Here is a 21,220-nt window from a genome sequence, read left to right as displayed (position 1 = left end):
CCCCGAAATCCAGCCCGAGTTTGCAATGTTCGTGCCGAAATGTCGTTCGAGCGTGAAAAAGACATTGTAGACAAAATGCAGAATGATTGAACATAGCTCGCCTACACGAACATGTCGCAGCCTATGACACTAGGACACCTGAACAATGGAACATTCTGCACTCAAGAACGAATTATGGTCGACAAATGCTTCGACATACGTACACTTCCGACTTTACTCAATAACTTCGCCTTACGAGAAATAGACCTTCTGTCCTTATGCAGCCTGCACAACTACTTTCAGTTAAACTAATCCTTGTTGTTTAATGAGTTTGTTCATATGCAATACTGTATGACTTTCCCCCCCTTTATTTGCTTTAGTTTATGCTGCACTGAATATAGTGCTATGTTATGTTTTTTTTCCTATTTTCGTATAATAAGACTTTCTTTATGTAATCTATAATGCTCATGTATAAATTCAGTATTTCCTTGTTAATGCAGACTACTTGTTTTTCTAATTGTTAAAGTGTATTACTGCCTGTCTCGTATACACATTTTTTTTAATTGACACCTTCCCATCTGTTTACTCACATGTGAGCGCCCGACGCCCTCTGTTGCCTTTGATGGGTTTTTGGGCTGGTCAAGTTGCCTGCGTGCAACTTTTTATTCAGAACCCCACCATGTCATTCTTTTCATGGGAAGTAAATTATTATTATTATTATTATTATTATTATTATTATTATTATTATTATTATTATTATTATTATTATTATTATTCCTGGCATCTGTGGTAGTTTTGGTCGGCGGTGCATGCCGGCACGAAAAAATTTCGGGGGGGGCTGAAGCCCCATCAGCCCCCCCCCCTGGCTACGCGCCTGGTCCACCACTTCCGCCGCCGTCTGCAGCGTGTCTTGCATCCATCCGTGGGATCCAGTCTTCGTCGTCCAGAGCAAGACGTCATCAGCGTAGAGCCCAAGCCTTCAATCGCTTCGAGCGCCTTGGGCAGGTGCAGGAGTGCCATGTTGAACAACAGGGGCGAAAGGACCGAGCCTTGAGGGGTCCCCCTACTGCCCAACTCGATAAGCGGGGATACTTCCTCCCCCACTCTGATTCTTGCTTTGCGATCTGTTAGGAAACCTCGAACGTAGTTATACGCCCGTTCTCCACAGCCAGTGCTCTGGAGGTTGGTCAGGATCTAACGTGGGAGACGTTGTCAAACGCTCCCTTGAGGTCAAGCGCCAATATGGCGCGTGGCGAATGCCTCGTGGCCTGTTTCATGACCTCCTCTTTGATCTGTATGAGCACGTCCTGCGTGCTCAGGTGCTTTCAGAAACCAAACATGGTGTCCGGCATTTGGTTGGTTCTGTGCAAGTGTCTCTGTAGTTTATTTAACACCATCCTTTCCATCACCTTGCCCACGCAGGACGTGATGGAGATGGGTCTCAAGTTGTCGATGTGCAGGGCTTTTCCCGGTTTTGGGATGAACCTAACCTCTGCCTCCTTCCAGCTTCTTGGCAGTTTGCCGCTTTCCCAGGTCTCATTCATGTGCCTGAGGAGCTCTGCTCTCGCTCTGTCGCTCAAGTTGTTCAGTAGTCGGTACGTGATGGCGTCCGGCCCCGCAGCACTTTTGTGGTTGCTCTTTGCTACGGCTGTTCTTAGTTCCGGGCCCGTAAAGGGCTTGTCCAATTTCTCGTTGGGGAGGCCTCGGTATGCTCCTGGCCGATACTTGCTCTTCTCCGTCTTGAAGTATTTGTTTTTCAAGACTTCTATTAATTTCTCCACGTCCCCGTCGTAATTGTTTAAGGTTCAAGCCATACACAGTCAAGGACGGCAGAAAACTAGGTGGGGTGATGAAGCTAGGAAATTTGCAGGCACAAGTTGAAATCCGCTAACGCAAGACAGGGGTAATTGGCGATCACAGGGAGAGGCCTTCATCCTGCAGTAGACATAAATATAGACAATTTTTTCATGCGCACCGCCATTGCGTAGGCAGTGGCGCCATCTATGGGCAGTTGGCATGCTGGCTTGGGCGAACGCCCGTGTTCTATGCTGTGGTATACGCTCAGCGGCAGTTTCTGGTGGAATTTTTCGCACTCGTGCGGTCTATTTAGCATGAAATGGCGTCTTCTACGTGACGAACAGTCCTGTGAGGCGTAGTGAAGGAATTTAAGTCTGAAGTAATTAAGCGGCTGGAGTAACTGCTGGTGTTACTCCAGCACGAGGTGTGCGTGTTTGTTTGAGCTTACAATCAGCCTCGGATATCAGTTAGGTATTTCTGAAAATTCGTTTCACGAATGATACCTTACTGCAGCATTCACAGCACTGTAATTCTAAGCTCTGGTTTAGCTGCAATGAGTAGTTATGAAACATTTGACGGTCTATATAACAGCGTGAGTACCGTTCTGCTGGAGATTAAGTCGTGCTGTTTACTTTGACAAGCATTCAAGATGTTATGTGTAGATACACTGGGCGACTGCCTTGTTTGCTGGGCAAGGTTTCCGCCTACAAATAAAATAGTTTGGTTAATATTAACCGCATGCCGTACAGTGTGAATAATACTTTTCGAGTGGTCGAACGCCCCGGCTGCAGACTGTGCAAGCGCCCGAGGCAGTACTAAATGCTGTGTTATAGATCTGTTTGTTCTATATAGCGTATGGTCCAAGTGGTCCAAGCATGCGGCACGACCATGTGGAGTCTTATTGCGTCGCTATCCCGTGTTCAATTTTATTTTGCCGCAAAAGAAGGACATATGAACTCTTTTTTTTTTCTTTTCTTTTCAGTCTCCCAAGTTCAGTCATTTACGACGTACATTCGACATCCGATTTCCCGGACTCATCTGTGGCACCGTCAAGTTCCCCATAGAGTCAATGTATTAAAAAGTCCGAAATTCCGGACGCTTATAGCCTTCGCCATCCGATTTCCCGGACTTTTTACTGTTAACCGCCGACCCAAAGTCACCACCGACGCCGCCATTTTGGTTGTTTTGATATCCTCGAACCCACCATACTCGCATCGCAGGTGTGGCCAGCAGCACCGCCACACCGCGCCGCGGCTGCCGTAACCTCGAAACCGCACGTGTCAATCCGTTGCCAGCCGTAGCTTAGCCAAGCCAAACCTCACTGTGTTCGTTCACGTGTTGTTTTGTCAGCTCTGCCAGCTCTGCGGTCGTATCTGCAGTTGATCGTTTGCTGCTGCGCGCTATCTTCAGTGATCACGTTTCCTGACCTTCAGCATCCACCGAGTTCCTAGCTGTTTCGTGCTGCGCTTTTCGTCGAGCGGATTCGCCGTTTACAGCGATGGCACCGACTGCTCCTTCATCTTCATCCGCGCCTTCGAAGCGCACAAAGCCCCCTCGTAGGCTCACGATGGAGAAGAAAGCCGCCATCATTGAACAAGTCCAAAGCGGTCGGTCACAGGCAGAGGTGGGGAGGGAGTTCGGAATTTCAAAGCAAACTGTTTCGGACTTCATCAAAAACAAGGCGAAGATCTTGGAAGTGGCTGCCAAATCAACCGGGGCTGGAAAGAAGAATGCGAGTCAGGGTGTTTACCCGCAGCTCAAGGAAGCGCTCCTCGTGTGGCTCAGTGCCATGATCGCTAAGAAAATCCCGATGTCAGGCAACATCCTGAAGCAGAAGGCGGAGGTTTTCGCGCTTCAGATGAACGTGAAGGACTTCAAGTGCAGCGATGGATGGCTTCGCAATTTCAAGAGCCGCAATGACTTGAAGTTCAAGAAGATGTGCGGAGAAAGCGGCGCCGTCGAAGATTCCGTTGTCGCCGAATATCGGGATGGAAAGCTGCAGTCCTTGCTTCAGCAGTTTCCACCTATTGATATTTTCAACTGCGACGAAACTGGACTGTTTTACAAGCTGCTGCCAGAGAAAACGCTTGCATTTGCCGGTGACCCCTGCCACGGCGGCAAGCACAGCAAGGAGCGGCTCACTGTCCTCGTTGGCAGCAACATGTCAGGCAGCGAAAAGCTTCCGTTACTAGTAATAGGCAAGTCGAAGCATCCAAGATGTTTCAAGGGGGCAGTAACTCTGCCTGTTCTCTATGAAGCTAACAAGAAGGCATGGGTAACGCAGCAGCTATTCAAAGCGTACGTGCGCAAGCTGGACAGAAGGTTCGAGCAGCAAAATCGAGGAGTTCTGCTGTTTGTGGATAACTGCGCTGCGCATGGCCACATCAAGGACCTAAAGGCTGTACAGATTGAATTTCTGCCGCCGAACATCACAGCAATCCTGCAGCCGATGGACCAAGGCGTGATTCGTAACTTGAAGCATCATTACAAATCACGCGTGCTCAGCCGCATGGTGCTCTGCTGATGATGCCAGTGGCTGACGTAAATGTTTTACAACAACTCTTCGTCGACTGAAAACCGATACATCCAACATAGTTCACAACACATACACACACCGCAGCTGATGAGGTGCGTCGCATTTTTGCACATCCAAGAGAAATTTCTAGATACTGTAGCTACTGCTGCACCTAAAGGATACACAGTGGTTGTTCAACGACCTCTTAAGAACCGACTTCCCATATATTGCACTCAGAACTAGCGAAAACACCTCCGAAAGGTTCCGCAGAGCGCGACCGGCAACACATTCAAGCCGCGCTGCGCCGGCTCGCACAAGCCAGAGAGGAGGAAAGGCTCATCGCACGCCCTTTCCTCCTCGCCCGATGAAAAGGTCTATAAGCTAACAGTGATGATGATGAACAGGAGTGTCCTCCAGCCCATGGAGCAGGGCATCATCAAGAACCTGAAAGTGTTCTACCGATCACGCCTGCTACATCGCATGGTGCTGTGCACCGACAGTGGCAAACGTTACAGTGTGGACTTGTTGTCAGCTGTTCACATTCTTGCTGATGCCTGGAAGGCACTGACGGCAGGCACAATCCACTGCCATTTCCATCACGCAGGACGCCGGACTCAGTGTTGAGTCGGACGCTGGAACGCAGGACCCTGCACCTGAACTGCCTGCTAGTATGCCAGACGTGAGCGGAGACGAGCTGATTGAAGACCTGTAAAGCAGCGGCGTGCTGATTCCAACGCAAGCTCGTTTGCCACAGTGAACTTTGGAAACTTCGCTGATGTGGACAGTGCCACGGTGTCCTGTGCCGAACTTAACGAAGAGGAAATTGTTAATCAAGTACTCGTGCCCATGGAAGATGACTGTGACTCTAAGGAGAGCGCACTGTGTTCTGTGGGGCCATCGAATGGGGACCTTGCACGAGCCCTCGCGGTGCTTTCGTCGTACTTCAGTGAGGACATGACGCTTGCCCAAATTCAAGCAGATTTGGATCTACGTAAGCGGAATACCGTTCAACAAGGCATTGAAGTCTTTTTCCACCTCAGGTGCTGCAACAAGAAAACAAACAATTGTTTTCTTGCCAAATTTGTTTTTTCGGACATTTGATAAATAGGACTATTTCGCAATCCCCGCGAAGTCCAAATTATCCGTTGGCTACTGTACCTCCAACTCGACGTCGTATACGATCTTATCGGACACCAGTGACACACACTTGGCTTTCACTGTCGCATCACCATCCACAATATGCTCAATGCCATACATGTTTGGAAGCAAACGCTCCCTTGAGGTTGCCACCACGGAAAAAGCTGTCAGCAACCTTCTCGAAACCACATTACAATCTTTGCATCGCTGTTCCGCAAGCAGGCGATCTGCCGTCGTTGAGAACGGAGCGGTGCAAGCACGAGCAACGAAGGAAAGTGCAGGCAAAACAATGTAAACAAAGCAGAGACTGCGCCACAGCGCGACCACGCTGCTTGGCATTTCCACATTGGGGGCTCTGTCAGGAGGCGCAGCAGCGCCGTCTGGCCATGGTTTTCTGGTCTACGTGCTTATACAGTTGCCCTTTGCCCTTTCGAAGGTGGGAATTGAAATCAATTTTCTAGCGGATTCTTTCGCTTTAGACTAGTGGGCAAACTTTTTCTTTTTCTTGGGTCAACTCCCCTCCCCCCTCGCCTTATAATCGTCACTGCCTTATATTTGAATAAATACGGTAGCTCAAGTTCTGAAGCACAATCGCATCTGGTTTGGGGAACTTCATAAACGAACCTGGGGCCGCAACTATAATATCCATCTATCACCTCTCCTAACCCTTCAAAAACAAGCTATTCGTATTATTTCTTTTGCACCTCTACAATCTCACTCACTCCTGCTCTCTATTAACAATGGCGTACTACCTTTATCCCTATCTTATTACTATTATCTTTGTCTATTATTTTTCAAAGTTTCTCATCGTATTGGTTAATGCTAACTGCACCCGTTTTTCTGTTAAGGGCTATCTACTTTTGCCTAAGGTACACACTAACTATGGAAAAAAACTTCTTTTTCATGCTAAATCATATGGAACTCCCTGCCTACCGACTTAAAACAATGCAACTTCCTTTCCATATTTGAATCTCAATTGAAGGACTACCTATTTGAATAAAACAATTACTGTCCTAATTAACTTGATATTGTCTATGAATGTCTACGTCTACTTATCCAAATTTATTGTGCTAACATGTTATGCCATGGTATTTTTTTTTTTTGTGTCGGTTTTCTTTTGTATTTTTTTGTACTCCTTTTATTTTTTGTAACTTGTTTTTATTATGTTTATGCATGATATCACTGTACTTATTTCGCCTTTCATCCGCTTATTAATTTTTCACCTATGCATTGTTACGTTCGTTTTATTTCTCGTAATTTTAATTCATCGTAAGGAGTCCCGCCTGCAGTTTTTACTTTGGGACCCCTTCCTGTATACTACTGTTTTTGTGCTAATTTACTTATAAATAAAATTGAATTGAATTGAACCTAACTAATCTACTCACACTGCAAAAAAGAAAAAGCAGTCAGGCATATCACTGGAATGAGTTACACGGCACACACACACATCCTTTCTTTCTCCACTATAATAACATAGCTGCTTTTAATATGTTTCAATACCAAATACTATATTACCTTAGGTTTTCACCACCTGAAGTGTCCAGTCACTTCAATCTGTTGCTAGACTTGAGCATGAAGAAAAACTTGTTTTAACAAGGAGTGCTGAAGAATGGGCAGTTCCTCGTAACCGTAACAATTATGGTTTCTTGTGCCAGTTCTTTTGAATAGATAGTGCTCAATTAAATGCTATGTGCTTGCCTTACCAATTAGCTAGTTGAAGACGCAATTTGTAAATGTCAGTGCGTAGATTTTTGAGCTTCGTCTGTTATTTCTGTGATTGTAAGTGTGTTTAAGTTCTTTTTTTGTCTTTTTTTTTGTTTACATTGAAACTGTAAAATCTTGTGTTTGAGTGCAAGCTGTCACGCTAATATGCGGGATCACAGGCCCACTCAAGCTACAACACTGTAGCTTTCACCTGCTATAACACCTGCTGTCCCCTATACTTTGTAAAATAAAGTTTATTTCATACAAAAAAAAATTCAAATGACCACAAATAAGGAGCACAAAGGGCTACACAAGCACTTAAATGCTATGTTCTTTGGCACCTTTTTAACAGATTCCGTAGTACCTTTTCTTGCGGATGCAAATTATTCATTTTACAGACTCAATTTACGTTAATTTCTCATCTTCTGAGCAAGCTAAATGATTTGTGGCTGTCTCACCGTAAGAAGAAATACTGCTGACATAATAACCACAATTTTTTTTGCCAAAATAATTGTGCGCAATTTTGGTGTGCAGCTATCACACAGAAAAAAAAAAGAAAGAAAAACGTCTGCAAAAAAAGAGCTATTAAGAGTTAACGCAATTGTTTTTACATCATCAAACTACAGCATGGACATGTTGCTCGAGATGGCCAACACCATCCAATGTAAGATTGTACACACTGATGTACGATTGTCGTGACAGCTCAAAACAGCTAAGCTCGAATCATTGCTTTCTTAATGGGAGACTTCTTCGTCATGTTTTTAGTATGAATGATTTTGATCAAAGTTCAAAAATATATCCATACTCTCTTTCTTGAATTCATTGTTCAGAGTTTGGAGTCAATACAGTAACTCAAACGTGACAACCAAATGTGGACATTTACAGGGCGCCATTTATGAGCCTTCTGCATCATAGTACAAGACGCAGTATTGCGGGCTTTCAAAAAGCACCGCAAGTGTCAGTCGAGAGAGAAAACAAGGGCCAGCATCGAAAGACAGACATTTACGAATGATCGGCCCGTGGCTGACTGTCCACCTGTGGGAGCTCCTTGATGAGGGTGGGGCCGGTGGCCGTGCCTCGACGGACTGCTCTCCGGGTGGGCCTCACTTGAATGGCCGGACTGGCTTCCTCCGCTTCGGAGTCAGACTCCTCAACCTCAGAGTCCGAGGAGCTCTCGCTACTGGACGCTAGTCCAGCGAGGGCAAAGTTCTGCAGGAAGAGAGTTGTTCCATGGCCCTACTTGTTCTCTACTTGATTGGCAAACTTATTTTAGATCCATTTAACTTAATTACTACCGAGTGAGAAGAATAGGCAAAAACAGGAAGAGCTCTATCTTTTTGTTAGCTATACTCACATGATGCCAACAGGCAATGAAGCCAGAGAAAGCACAGGAGGAAATTAACTGTTCAATAACTGAAATGTCAAAATAATATGCAAAATGGGAAATGAAAGTGAAAGAAAACGCAGGTGGGATTCGAACACACATTTTCACATTACGCATGCGATGTTCTACCATTGAATTGCTGTAACAGCCGTCCTCCCATACACTTTTTCTTTGGTACAGTGGAATCTCAATGATACGATCACGGCTAATACGAATTTCCGGATGATACGAATTTTTCTGTGGTCCCGGCCGAGCCCCATTACTTTGCAACGTGCTAGAGAACGGTTGTTACGAATCCATTTTCGACCCGCGTCGGTTGATACGAATAAACGCCGCCCCATCCGACAGCCGCGAAAGAGAACAGCGCACAGTCACGCGCTTTCTCCCTTTCTCTTTTGGTGCAGAGGCGCGGACGCGGCATCGGACAGCGCGGAGGCTGCGACTGGGCGCGAAGAGTGACGCGGAGGTGCTTTTCTTGCTATTCGTGGGGAAGCGCGGCCGCCACAGCGAGCGAAGGGCAGCGAGCGAAGGTTCGTGCGGTCTATCGCTTCAACAGAAACTGAGCGGCGTAAGCACAGCGCATACAAAGGTAAGAGCCGTGTGGAGATCGCTTTCAAGATACGGTGCGCGCGACAACCCCGACAGCCGGCACAAGCGCAAATTACAAGAACGCATTTGTTGGCAGAGTAAAAGCCGCCCCCCCCCTCCCTCCTTCCCTCTCACCTGCGCTGCCTTCCTGCTTTGCTTCTTTCGCGTGGGAGATTGTGTCACCAGTTACCCTTGCGCCCGGCCCCCCACCCCTCCTTCCCCCCGGCCTTTCGCACGACAGAAGCAGGGCAGGGCTCGACCATAGAATAAAGAACCACCCGGCCGGCAGTGACGGAAGTCGCGTTTGCTCTCCGCTGTGCGTTCACTCTCCGTGCGTGAAGGCGCGCATCCCGCGCGAAAGACGCGCTTTCACTCACACATACGGCGCGCGGCGACGATTTTATCGCCCTTGGACTCGTGCTCCACGTCTCATGCTCCTCCTCCGCATCGCCCTCGTTGATCTCTCCCGTCGGTGGGCGCACCTCGTTGAGAAGCGTGCTCGCTTCCGCCCTTGGCGAGATTTTCCAGCGGAAGCCACATTATAACCGGTGTTTCATCTCACGCGGCTGCACGCTAAGCGGTATGCCTATAAATGGAGTTGTATGGGAGGGTAAACGGCAGTCGGAAAAGGCCGCGTTGTAGCCAGTTCTGCACTATAAACAGTTACGTTATAAGTGATCTATACTGTAAATGCTTTTCACATGCGTGTGCCTGAGTGAGTTCACCTCCGACTCTTTAATTTAGCTAGCTTTAATTGTGTTTCGATGATATGAATTTCGGCTAATACGAATATTTTTCGTGACCTCGTGAGATTCGTATCATTGAGATTCCACTGTATTTGCAAATGTCAACCAGATTAGCTTTCGGAGTGTTAGCACCACTCGTCGCTGCATCAATGTGTGTAAAACATACTTTTCATTGTGGGCCATCACATAGTATCTCCCAGGAAATTAGAAGAAGGGAACTGGACAATATACCCTCGTTACAACAGGGTTCATATTACTGGTCAATCCCTTCGAGAAATAGCTTGTTGCTTCTTTGAGGACTGGATACCGTCTAACAAGAAAGTTAAAGCATCTTCTAAGAATATCTGCATCAGTCACAGTGTACAGATTTGTGTGTGCAAATTGCTTTTGAAAGTTTTGTCCTGTAGTGGCAAAAAACCAAAACTATGGACATTAAAGGGCCACATTTGGGTACTGCAAAGAAACAAGTGCCACGCATAGATCACACAGTGGTGTTAGTGCCTGCAAAATACAAAACAGTTGTGTGGCACAAAAACGGTCACAATTTCAAGCAGAAGGCCGCGCACCCTTTCTCTCACGAAAGCCATGCCTCAAGCGAGAGTCAAGGTTGCCCGCACCCCCAAATGCCTCTGCACAAGACACACTGCTTGCAATGTCACCATTAGAAATGCACTGCACAGCAAGTAAGAAAAAATAAATAAAAGGAGGCAGGGCTCCTCCCATGAGCATGACGTGGTCCCTTGACTCCCAGGAACTTAGAAGAAGGGAACTGGACAATAAATGGTATGGGAGAAGGCAGGGAAGGATAGCCGCTGGCAGAGCTAGCCAAGGCAAAGCAGGAGAGTGTATCTGTTGTAGGTGACGCTCACCTCCTGGCGGCATGGTAACAGAAAGTTCAATTTCTTATATCTCCACCAATAATGAAATCATCGGAAAAATGATTTCGATAAAACACTCTCTAAACAGAGCCTTGCACTTTTGCATCAAAATTTAAAATATAGATGCTTCAGAGTAACTCAAGAAGTTCATGAACAATATGCCACTGGTCACATTCCCCAAGATGTGGCTTGTCTTAAAGAAAAAAATTTGGTTTACATAGTACAGTTAAACCTGCTTATAACGAACCTCCATATAACGAGTTCCTGGATATAACGAAGTTTTTCTATTCCCGCTGTTAATCCATAGAAGCATATGTATTTGAGACCTCTACGTAACGAAGTGGCAGCGGGAGACCCCCTCGAAATGACGAATTTTCCCCGCCGACAACCTAGAGATTTCGCCCCAAATTTTGTCATTTTTGCGCGAGCAGCAACCGGAAGGACCTTCCACGCCGCGATAGAATGCGAAGCGGCGGTGCGCTTGGCGCGCTCGAATTCACGGCGACTGCGAGGCGGGCCTGCATCCCTTGACCCGGCGATCTTGACGCCACGGGCGTGACCTTTCCCCCTCCCTTCATTCAAACCTGATCCCACCCCAACCGCAGCTGGCCTAGCCCGCCAAGCCGGCACTCTCCTTTGCCTGTTGATGTTGCCGAAGGAAAAAAATTTTTTTTTTTTCAACACGCTGGCAGTGCCAACTCTTTGATTGCTGCGCAAGTCTCTGTGCTTCACTTCACTAACCTGACACTAGGTGACACTATATGACGCTACGACGCCATCGTGTCGCTCGCTCTTCGTTTCCGACGCCTTGCGCTTTTGCGAAACGACACAAAACGACCTGGTGTGACATTCTAAGGATGAGTGCTTCGACAAAGAAACGCAAGATATTGACCTTGTCTGCAGTTCACTTTGAAGATAAGCCCGCGCGGGCGCACACTTTTTCCACATCGCAGATCGCTGTAAATATACGGCGGCCGCCGCCGAAGTAAACACCTCCCCCGCCGTGCCTAGCACGGAAGCGCGCTTTCGCACCCCCCCCCCCCCTTCTCCGTCGCACGCGCGAGATTGAGTCGGCCGATCCCCTCAAGCTTTCACTTGCACACGCAGCGTACGGCGCGCGGCGACATTATTGCCATGTTTGGACTTTGCACGGAACCGCAAAGCGACGTCCACGGTGACGGCACGAATGCGCTTCGCAATAAAATATGCTTCTGCGCGGTTACTACTCTGATAGCGACAGCAAACTCGCACCCCCTACCAGCAGCTTCTCCACGTTACTGGGAACTTATCTCGAAGGCCATGCTTTTGTGCGCGACAATCGGCAATAGCTGTACGAGCAGGAAATACGTCATGGTGGCCATGTTGTAAGTTCACTATTGCTGGCGACTGTCGTCCAGGCGTCGCAACTCGAGAATCGAACGTCTTCGCACATGAGATTTTGCCGATTTTGTGCCTGTCCATGTAGAACAAGAAAAATAGTACGCACTAACCGTTTGATGGGCAATGAGTGACTACAGCTTAAGCGGTCAGCCAATACATGGGGTTCAATGGGGGCTAGGTGGGGGAATCTTCGCAACTATGTTTAAACTGCAAGGGTACGTATTAACGAGGTTTGACTGTACTATCCTTACTTCATATAGCTGTCTGCTAATTTGCTGTCGCATTTGATGCTTCGCCTTTCAGGCGAAACTGGGACTTTTTTGTTCATCGCAACTTTAGTGTATTGGGAGTAAATCTTCAGCGACAGTACATACGGTAAGCGTTTCTTTTTCGAATTTTCGTGCCGAACCTGCATATAACGAAATCCTCTTTATAACGAAGTTTTTCGGGAATATGTCAATTTCGTTATATCCAGGTTTAACTGTATCTCAAGAAAGAGGAAAGGAAGTAGCGAATGTCACGCTATAAATGGAAAACAATAGGAAACACTCCATCACAGTGTCATACAGATGGCAAAGCACTGTAGGCAACACCTTGGTTCACCATAACCTCCAGCGAGCTCAGCGTGAAAGAACAGCAGGGAATGAAACAATGACTCAGCACCTCCAGACACATGAAGTGATGCATGTATAACACATGTGCAGAGGGCACTGTCCCACAATTCTGTTAAAGAAAGCACTGCGGAGTCCTTTTAAAAGAAATTGCAGTAGTTCAAAGGCCTAGAAAATGAAGCTTTCGAATTGGAGGGACCTTAAGGGTTTTTGAGAGCCCCCATAAACCCTCCAATGCTAGCTCCCTGAACGGCCGCACATAGATGTAAAGATTATCCTCTAGTCATTAGGTTTTAAACAGAACGAGGCTTGGAAGTTGATAGTGCCCAAAACCGGCACATTATAACACAAGCACTAACCATCTCAATAAAGGGTCCTTCGCTGGTAGTGTCTTCTGCCTCAATGCTTGCACCATTGTCACAGCCAGTGGCCAGCCTTGTCCTCTCAGCCTCGGCCAGCTTTGGAAGAAAGGACCTTGCCTGTGCCAGGGCTGGAACATCAAACAAGGGTGGCTTTGAGCATAGCGGGTCTATCTGCATAGCATAGTCACTTTGCACCTAGCTGTTACAGCCCAATTTTTCTGACGCAGTTAAACCTCAATATACTAACTTCAATATAACCAAGAATTTCACTTTTTACAATTTGTTGTTCATAGAACCCCATGTATTTGAACCTTAAGGTAACGAAGTGTGTGTTTACATGATTTCAGTATAAATGATTAATTTCACGGCCGCTGTGAAGGAATACAGAGACAATAAATGGAAACTTTCGTGGATGCAGATGGTCAAATGGTTATATTCCGTGCAAAGTCCTAGTGCGATAAGATCATACTGCGCCCTGTGTGCTGTATGCTTTAGGTGCGAGTGAAAGCATGTGACTGTGTGCAGAGAAGCATGGCGGGTTGATGAGCACTGTCACCCCACGAAAGCAGGGGCAAAGAGAGGAAGGGGGAGCGAGCTTGCGATAATGCGATCAAGCGAGGACGTGGGGGGCAGGTTGGCATGCATCTCCGTTTCTCACACATGGCTATCAGTGTGGCTGAATGCATACACAGCCTTCGCGTTTTTTTAGAGGTAATCTGCCGCGTGCACAATGAATCATGCTTCTATGCTTTTCATGACAGCATCATCCCACTGTGAATAGCCGCGGGAGAGGAGTGGACGTGAAGACGCGGCTTCATTCGCTTCGTACTGCGAATGTGAAGATATTGTCAACACGGCATGAAACCGCATCTTTTGTCGCCAACTCTCAAAGTGAACAAAGAAATTCTTTTCATTCAAATTTGATTTCTTGCGACTGTCAGATAATTTGGATAGCCTAATTTCCATTTTTAAAAAATCCATCGGCAACTGTACTCATTTGCATAAAAGATCAAATTTGAACAACATAACGAACAAATTGCAGATTTTACCAACCTTGTTACATCGAGGTTTAACTGTATATCTCTCCCTGCCCAGAAGTAGCCCTGTCTACTGCCTGCATCGGGTACAACAAGGCTTCTACACGCAAGTCAAGAGACTGTTTGAAGCCAGACTTCCCCAAGCTGCTCCTTGGCAACCTCACTACAGCATTTTTGCGAGAGAAGGGGAAGCACACTGAGATGGGAAATATGGGATGTTTGCTTCACGCTGACCTTCACGCTTCACGTGCTTCCATTTTTGTGCACAGCATTAATAGTTCAGTGCTAGTATTGTTTACATTTTTATGAGGAAATCTTCAGTTCACCCAGGTGTTACCTGCATTATTGTCTTTAAGGCTAGGGTTCGTGCCAGTCAACCAGCAAGGAGAGCCGGCGGCTATGGGTGTTCCAAGGGGACAGCTCACCCCTTGTGCACCACCGATTGTTCAGCGAAGCTTGCAATTCATTTGACACTGCAAAACATTTGCACTTTTGGGGCATATCTTGTCCCCAAACATTAAGCATTGTCAATCTTACGTGTCTTAATGCTGTACGCCCGGTACTTCTAGGTCACGAACAGCATGCATGTCATCAGCATTTAAGACTTAGAGATTGACTCCAACCAAATAAGGAAATTTACTAGCCCGACGTTTTGGAACCAGTTCGGCTCCTTCTTCAGGAGGTATTCTTCGGAGGTGGCGGTGTGCCGCTTTTAAAAGGTCCGTCGTAACAAAGGAGAGGAAGGGGGAGAGAGCGTAAGGTGGGGAGACACTTGGCAAGGCACCTGTTCTAGACAGACAAAAGAGGTCGTGGGGGTAGGGGGGGCTTCGGCTTTGCTGGTCGGCTGAGTTTGACTGATGCTGGGCACCCTTTAGTCGCGGGAATGCGTTGACGAGGGACAGGGGATGGGGGGGGAGACGAGTTGTTTTGGTGTTGCTGACAGGACCCCCTGCTCTAGGTCAGCAACACCAAAACAACTCGTCTCCCCCCCCCCCCATAAAACGCTGCTGGGAAACGCTGGCAGTGAACGCAATGCACGAAGGCACGCTTTCTGGTAGAAACGCGTCCTCTTTCGTGGGCAGCCATCTTTTATTGTTTGCACCTTTAATATATCAGCCTGAGAATATTTAGCATAAAAGGCATGCGCCGTCGGTGTTTTGTTTCATGACAATTGTTTGTGGACTGTCCCTCTCAAAATTCCGAGGAATAACTTTGTAAAGAATACAAGAAAAAGTGTGAGCAACTTTAGTGGTAAAATATATTTGGAGGGCCTGCATGGTTGGGGATGATTTCCTCGGCCGCGGGCAGCAATGCCGACGCCGGATTTTCTGCAACACGGGGCCCTAAATGCTATCACGTTAAAATGATGATCTGATTATCAGGCACGCCGTATTGTAGGACTCCGGATTAATTTTGACCACCTACGTTTCTTAAACATCTAGGTACAAGAGCGTTTTTGCATTTCACCCCCCGTCGAAATGCGGCCGCCGTGGCTGGAATCCCACCCGCGAATCTGAGCTTGGCAGCGCAAGGCCATAGCCACTAAGCTACCGCAACGGATATTTTTCTAGTTTTTGCCAAATCAGTATTCACACTAGAAGACGCAGCAGCTACGATGACAAGAAGTGCCAAGAAAACAATATAGTTCCTCGTGTACCAGTCAGCGATAGCCCCACATCGCAAACTATAATACGCCTGCCCAGTGTCCCTTCTGTGGCAATTATGGCGATGAAATGCCAAAATCGGCCCCACTAGACCTGGTGCAGGGCCACATTGAGAAACAAGATCAAGAAAATGGTGCCACATAGTCTCATAAGATGGCAGCAGGTCAATAGGGGCACAGGTTTAAAAGCCCCCCCTCACCAGGCCGCATAGAACATTTCGGTTATAAGCTGGAAGTTGTTACGTGCCCTCTAGGGAGCGTTCTACCGCAATAATATTTCAAATTGATTCATTAATAGCCGAGATTGAAATATTTCAGTGCAACCCGAGCCAGCACCTCTATTTTTTCAATGCCAGCCAGATGCGGCTCATCCAACGCTTCACGATGGCCGTTTCCTACTCTCCCCCTTCGGCTAGCGTTTGCGCCTGCTTTACGGTCATGGGGGAGAGTACCCTCTGGGTGGCACCTCACGACGGAAGTCGCAGAAAGTAATCCTGACAGACACGTGAAGCGTCTACCGCATCTCCTCCGGAGCGGCAGCGACACGCGCTCAGACACACACGTGACGCAAGCAGCCGTACCCACCGGGTAGCGTCATATCGCGGCGACTCGCTGAACTAAGGCGCACCAACGAGCCATTGCGGAGCGAGTGATTGCACTGGCATTGAAAAAATAGAGGAGGCGCTGCACGAGCCCATGATTCCAGAAGGCGAGCGTCGCCGCCAACATGGATATTCTCTCCACTTGCCCCGTCTAGCCTCTGCAAGCGAAATTCCTTCCCTGCATTCTCCCATACCGGAGCTGGAGGATCACATGACACATACGTCATGGGCCCTGCCTGCTTTATATTTTTTTTCCCCCTTGCTTTTTGCTGTGCAGCGCACTTACACTGAAAGCATCACACACAAGCTGTTGCGTCTGTCTAGTTTCACACAGTGCATGATTTTGCACGCTGTGCACGAGAACAGCTGACTAGCGGCGTAAGTCAGTGCTACACAAACACTGAGGCAGACAAGCGGATCACAGAGCATGATTGCGCACTGGAACACGGTAGAAAATGAGATAGTTTCGTTTTCTGCATGCAACTGCACAACGTGGGAACAAGCGGACGAAATGGAAGTACATCTCTCTTGCTACGGTATGAAGTAAAAGCAACACATGCAGACATTCGGTTTGTATGTTTTGTTATTTCTCTGAACTTTCATTTGCCTATTGAAGCAACAGATTAAACAAATAACACATGTTGCCTTGTATAATTCTCAAAGTCGTGTCACTGAGAACAACGTTACACCACATTCGTGTTCGTAGGCGCATTTGCCGACATATGTCCTCAGCAGTGCTTGGAGCATGGCACCCGTGAGGAGAATGACGCACGGCATTTTGTTTGAAATTTCAGCTGCTTCCGCGGTGCGTAGCAATGTCATATTTAGCAGACACAATCATTAGCATGCACTGTATGCACAGTGCTTGCCAGCTCAAGATAGTAAGCAACTTTACAATTGCCAGGCAGCACAGCGGGGGGTGGCATTTCAGGAGTCGCCCGACGTTTGTGTGCAAGCACGAGTAAGAGCGAGTGCGAGAGAGAAAATCTGGGGGCTTTTGCTCCTTGAATATCTGACTTTGCCTAGGTACTATGGAGGAGAAGTTTCTTTGCTCGTTTTGAATGCGTTTGTCCCAAGGTGTGCTGGCATCGAGTTTGTTTACACTCAGACGCTGACTGCTGGCGCATGTACGCGAATCCGAGAAGGTAAAGGTACATCGGACAGACTTTCTCGTGCCTGCGACGCTCGTGCTGAGTCAGTCATGCTGGATTGTACCTTTCTCGCACCTTGCAGCGCTCTACCTTTAAAATAACATCACTGATTTTCCCTGGGGAGCAGTAAGGGCTGTAGTAAAGACCCAGCCTGTTCTCCTGGAGTAGTATCTTCGCTGTGCGAAAATCACATGCGCACGCATGCAGACAAGGATGACTGGCCAACAGCACACACTGTGCCCTCGGAAACGCTTAACGTTGTGGAGATGGGTTTGCACAAGGCTTACCCTACGAGCTACGGTCAGGAAAGGGCACGACGCTCCTCCACTCCGCAACACACAAAGGCGCTACGACAGGGTTCGTCGACTTTCTTACACGGCGCAAAGAAGGCTCCGGAGTCAGTTCACCAACAAACATGGGTTTGTTCACCCAAGATACAGCACAGTGCGACAGTCACGGCGCTTACGGGCAAAGGCTCACCACAAGACCGATCGAGTACGCGTGCCCGCTGCGCTAGGGCTAACCGGGTAGCGGTCCACCAAGCGCGAGAACAAAGGTCTCAAGTAACCACCTCGTTGCGGGTCTGTGAACATCTGCCGCGGCGAGGAAGCGCTCAGCGGACGAGAGCTCGGGTGGAGAGGGTGCTCGGGGGCCATTCAGGGCGCGTCCCGGTGACGTGTTCTCGCGGGGAAAGTCCCATCCCAGCGGGGGAGAAGCACGGCTTGCGCGGGAAAGTAGCTCCGGCACGCTAGCCGTGTCCGCCGTGTTGCCGTTACAGCGGCGGTTCCCGGAGATTGAGCCAAGCGCCACGCGAGAGCTGGGGGACGAGGCGCGGGAAGGCACCTCGATCCCCACAAGGTAAGCACTCTGCTGTTCGCACTTTATTTGCCCTCCATAGTATGTATGCAATAATGAACGTACACAAAGAAGCCCAATTAACTGCTCTCTTACAAGTAGTCTAGCTCAGCTAGAAAAGCAGTGCTTCACATTATGGTTGGTCTAAGTGACAGAATGGGTGTCAAGAAAGGGACAAGAGGAGTTGAAAGCAGCAGAGGTAGTGTGATGAGGTGGGGAAGTTTGCCGGATTGGGATAACTCAGCTAAGAGAGAAACCGAGTAATTAGAGATTGTTCAGAGAAGCCATCTCACGGTAAATGTGAAATAGGCTGATGGCTATGATCATGGGTAGAAGCATGACAAAAGCTTTCCGTGACTTCCCCGGATGAAAATACTACTGGAAGGTATAACACTCCCATTTGTTGAACTTACTCAAATATGTGCAGTGGGTGGATACCTTTTCTAGCTAGATGGTGTCAGGAATGCAGCAGAAGCAAAAAGTGCTGCATGGATTCTAAAGAAGCACTTACTGGATAACTAGGCAAGCAGGCAGCAATCTAAAATGGCAAGTGTGAAAGAAATGACTCTTCCCTTAAACTGAGCACTAAAGCACATTTCCTGTTATCATGTGGATGCAATAGTTGTGCAAAACGTGTCTATTAGGAAGGTATCACAAAATTCCTTATCTGAGCGAGATTAGTTAGGCGTTATAGACCATGCAACTTTCGTGCCCAACTAGTGGAGATATCATTAGGTAGGATATACAATTAGTTAAGAGGGTGGCATGGCTTGTATCGATTTTTCGTAGCTTGTTTAAAGTGTTTGCTTCGTTTCAGGCAATCACCGTGCAAGGTACACACTTCTTAATTGCTTATTTCATGCCACCTAGTACAGAGCAATCATCTGACGATGAAAGAGCCAGTATCTAGGCATATTGTGCACAAGTGTAAAACTCATTGTACAATTTCACTCATTAAAACCGGTTATTGTAACAGTTCATATGCCAAGAGGACTGCCCTCATTGGCAGATTCCTCGTTGGCGTTCCGTAATTCTCGCACGGCACGGCATGTTGCAAAAGTCGCGGGGCGCTCCTTTCGTCGCGACGATGGTTTTTTTTTTTTTTTTTTTTTTTTTTTTTTTTTTTTTTTTTTTTTTTTACAAGTACGGCTCCATGAGCGCACATATAACCGGCAAAGGGAGGCAGGCCTCAGGATTTACCTTCATAGCCGCGCTCAGTAACACATAACATGGTGCGTTACAATAGACCTCTGTAACCAACTTCACGTCAAGCGGGTATTGACGTGAAGTAATGCGATTCGCACGTGAAAACAAAAAGTCGTTACAGCTAGAGATAGGTTACTTTTTTTCTGGCAGCAGCTGAACGCCATTTCCTGTTTAGACACGTTACTAATTGCGACATAGCATTAATGACTAGCCTGCAGAATCGCCCACAAACATTCAACGTCAAAGTGCGCTTACCCGAGCTTGTCACTTGAAAAGTTTTCGGCGGTCCTTTGGACTGAACCAGAGAGCGAATATGATCTTCACCTGTGCACACAAGGCAATGAAGTCAGCATGAACGCAACTAAGAAATAACGAAACGCACAAGCGTTGACGAAAGGACGCAAATTAGTAGTGGAAGTGCTTGGCTTACGTGTGATAATTTCGCTTCTTAAAAGGTCTTTCGAGCGTTTGCTGCCGGCTTTCTTTAAGCTGCCGTTCAAACCTTCGTCTCCACGACTCGACATTTCGGAAGCACGTGTTTGCGTGTTGAACATGGTTTCGAGCATAGAGTGGCGGTGCGTCCAAACCTCAAGTAAAGTACACTCTACCTCAAGTAATAAATGCTAATCTCGAAGGCTATGCTTTTGTGCACTGCGATTGCTTTTGAGGCTTGTGTGCTCGGGCCAGTCACCCACTGCTCGATTTTTCAGTCACGCGACCGCAGTCACAGAACAGCTGAACCAATCAGATGCTGACGCTTATTTTACGCGTCGATGACATTTCAAGCAGACGCGAACAGCATTTTTAGAATAGGGGCCCCAAACGTTTTGGGGCCCCAAAGAAATAACGTCGACACCACTGCGCATGCGCGAGACGCTAACTGGGTTTGGGTTTTGCGTTGGGCACGCTCACGACCTACTGTATTTGAGTAGGTCGTGGACACGCTATTTCGCCGATTTAGCGGGAGCCCCAAAAGCAGCCCCAAAAGTTTTGCGTCAACAAACAAGGCGGCACCCAATGCCACCCATCGAAGCGGCGGCTCTCCGAGTACCAAACTCGGCTTGATTCGTGGTAATGCGTGAAGTTCGTAAGCTAGGAGAAGTGACTGCGGTTATCGCTTTCTCTCAACTAACGTGTGTAATGAAGATTGATTCATTAGACGCCGCTGATTCTGAATTCGATTGTCGATTTCATAGCTCGTAGGCCTAACGTGGATTAGCTTGGCTGGTGAAAGCACGTCAAGTTGGTTACTCAAAATTATGCGCAATAAATCGCTTGCTGCTAACAGAATAACATCTTAATTGCAATTAAATGCAAAACCACGAAAGTCGAAATTACTCTTCCTATCATAAAATGGTATAGTTTATTTTAATATTTAGAATAGTTTTTCTTTGACACCGTAGTGGCGCTGCAAGCGCAAGACGCTATTCGCAGACGCACGCAAAGCTAGAGTGTACTAGACAATGGTCGAGTGGGCCGAACGGCGCTCTGCCGCTGAGGCGCCGCATGTGGACAAATAGTGCGAGGGCGCTGCGAGCGAACTGGATTGGGGCGGACAGACAGACAGACAAAGAACTTTTATTCAGGTCCTGAGGAACTGCGTTTGGACGCCCCCTTTCAGGGGG

The 21,220-nt window shown here is 47.5% G+C and overlaps 1 protein-coding gene across 2 annotated transcripts in view; it reads right to left on the bottom strand.

The window, feature by feature from the left end:
• The window catches only part of LOC119461788 (uncharacterized), a 33,668-nt gene extending 13,453 nt beyond the window's left edge, over window positions 1–20,215 (bottom strand). The window contains exons 1-4 of one of the 2 annotated variants that reach the window (XM_037723165.2): window positions 20,026–20,212; window positions 19,851–19,919; window positions 13,079–13,209; window positions 7,678–8,341 (exon numbers count right to left, since the gene is read on the bottom strand). In XM_037723165.2, the coding sequence (XP_037579093.2) occupies window positions 8,135–8,341; window positions 13,079–13,209; window positions 19,851–19,919; window positions 20,026–20,161 (543 nt within the window). In that variant the 5' untranslated portion in view covers window positions 20,162–20,212 and the 3' untranslated portion in view covers window positions 7,678–8,134. Of the gene's footprint in view, window positions 1–7,677; window positions 8,342–13,078; window positions 13,210–19,850; window positions 19,920–20,025 lie in introns of those variants that run through there. The other variant, XM_049672178.1, reaches the window with a different exon arrangement.
• Between the last annotated feature and the right edge of the window lie 1,005 nt (window positions 20,216–21,220).

The sequence above is a fragment of the Dermacentor silvarum genome, chromosome 8 (assembly GCF_013339745.2).
Source record: "Dermacentor silvarum isolate Dsil-2018 chromosome 8, BIME_Dsil_1.4, whole genome shotgun sequence".
Lineage (NCBI taxonomy): Eukaryota > Metazoa > Arthropoda > Arachnida > Ixodida > Ixodidae > Dermacentor > Dermacentor silvarum.
The sequence above is the reverse complement of the archived record's forward strand: the minus strand, read 5'-3'. Positions and strand labels throughout refer to the sequence as shown.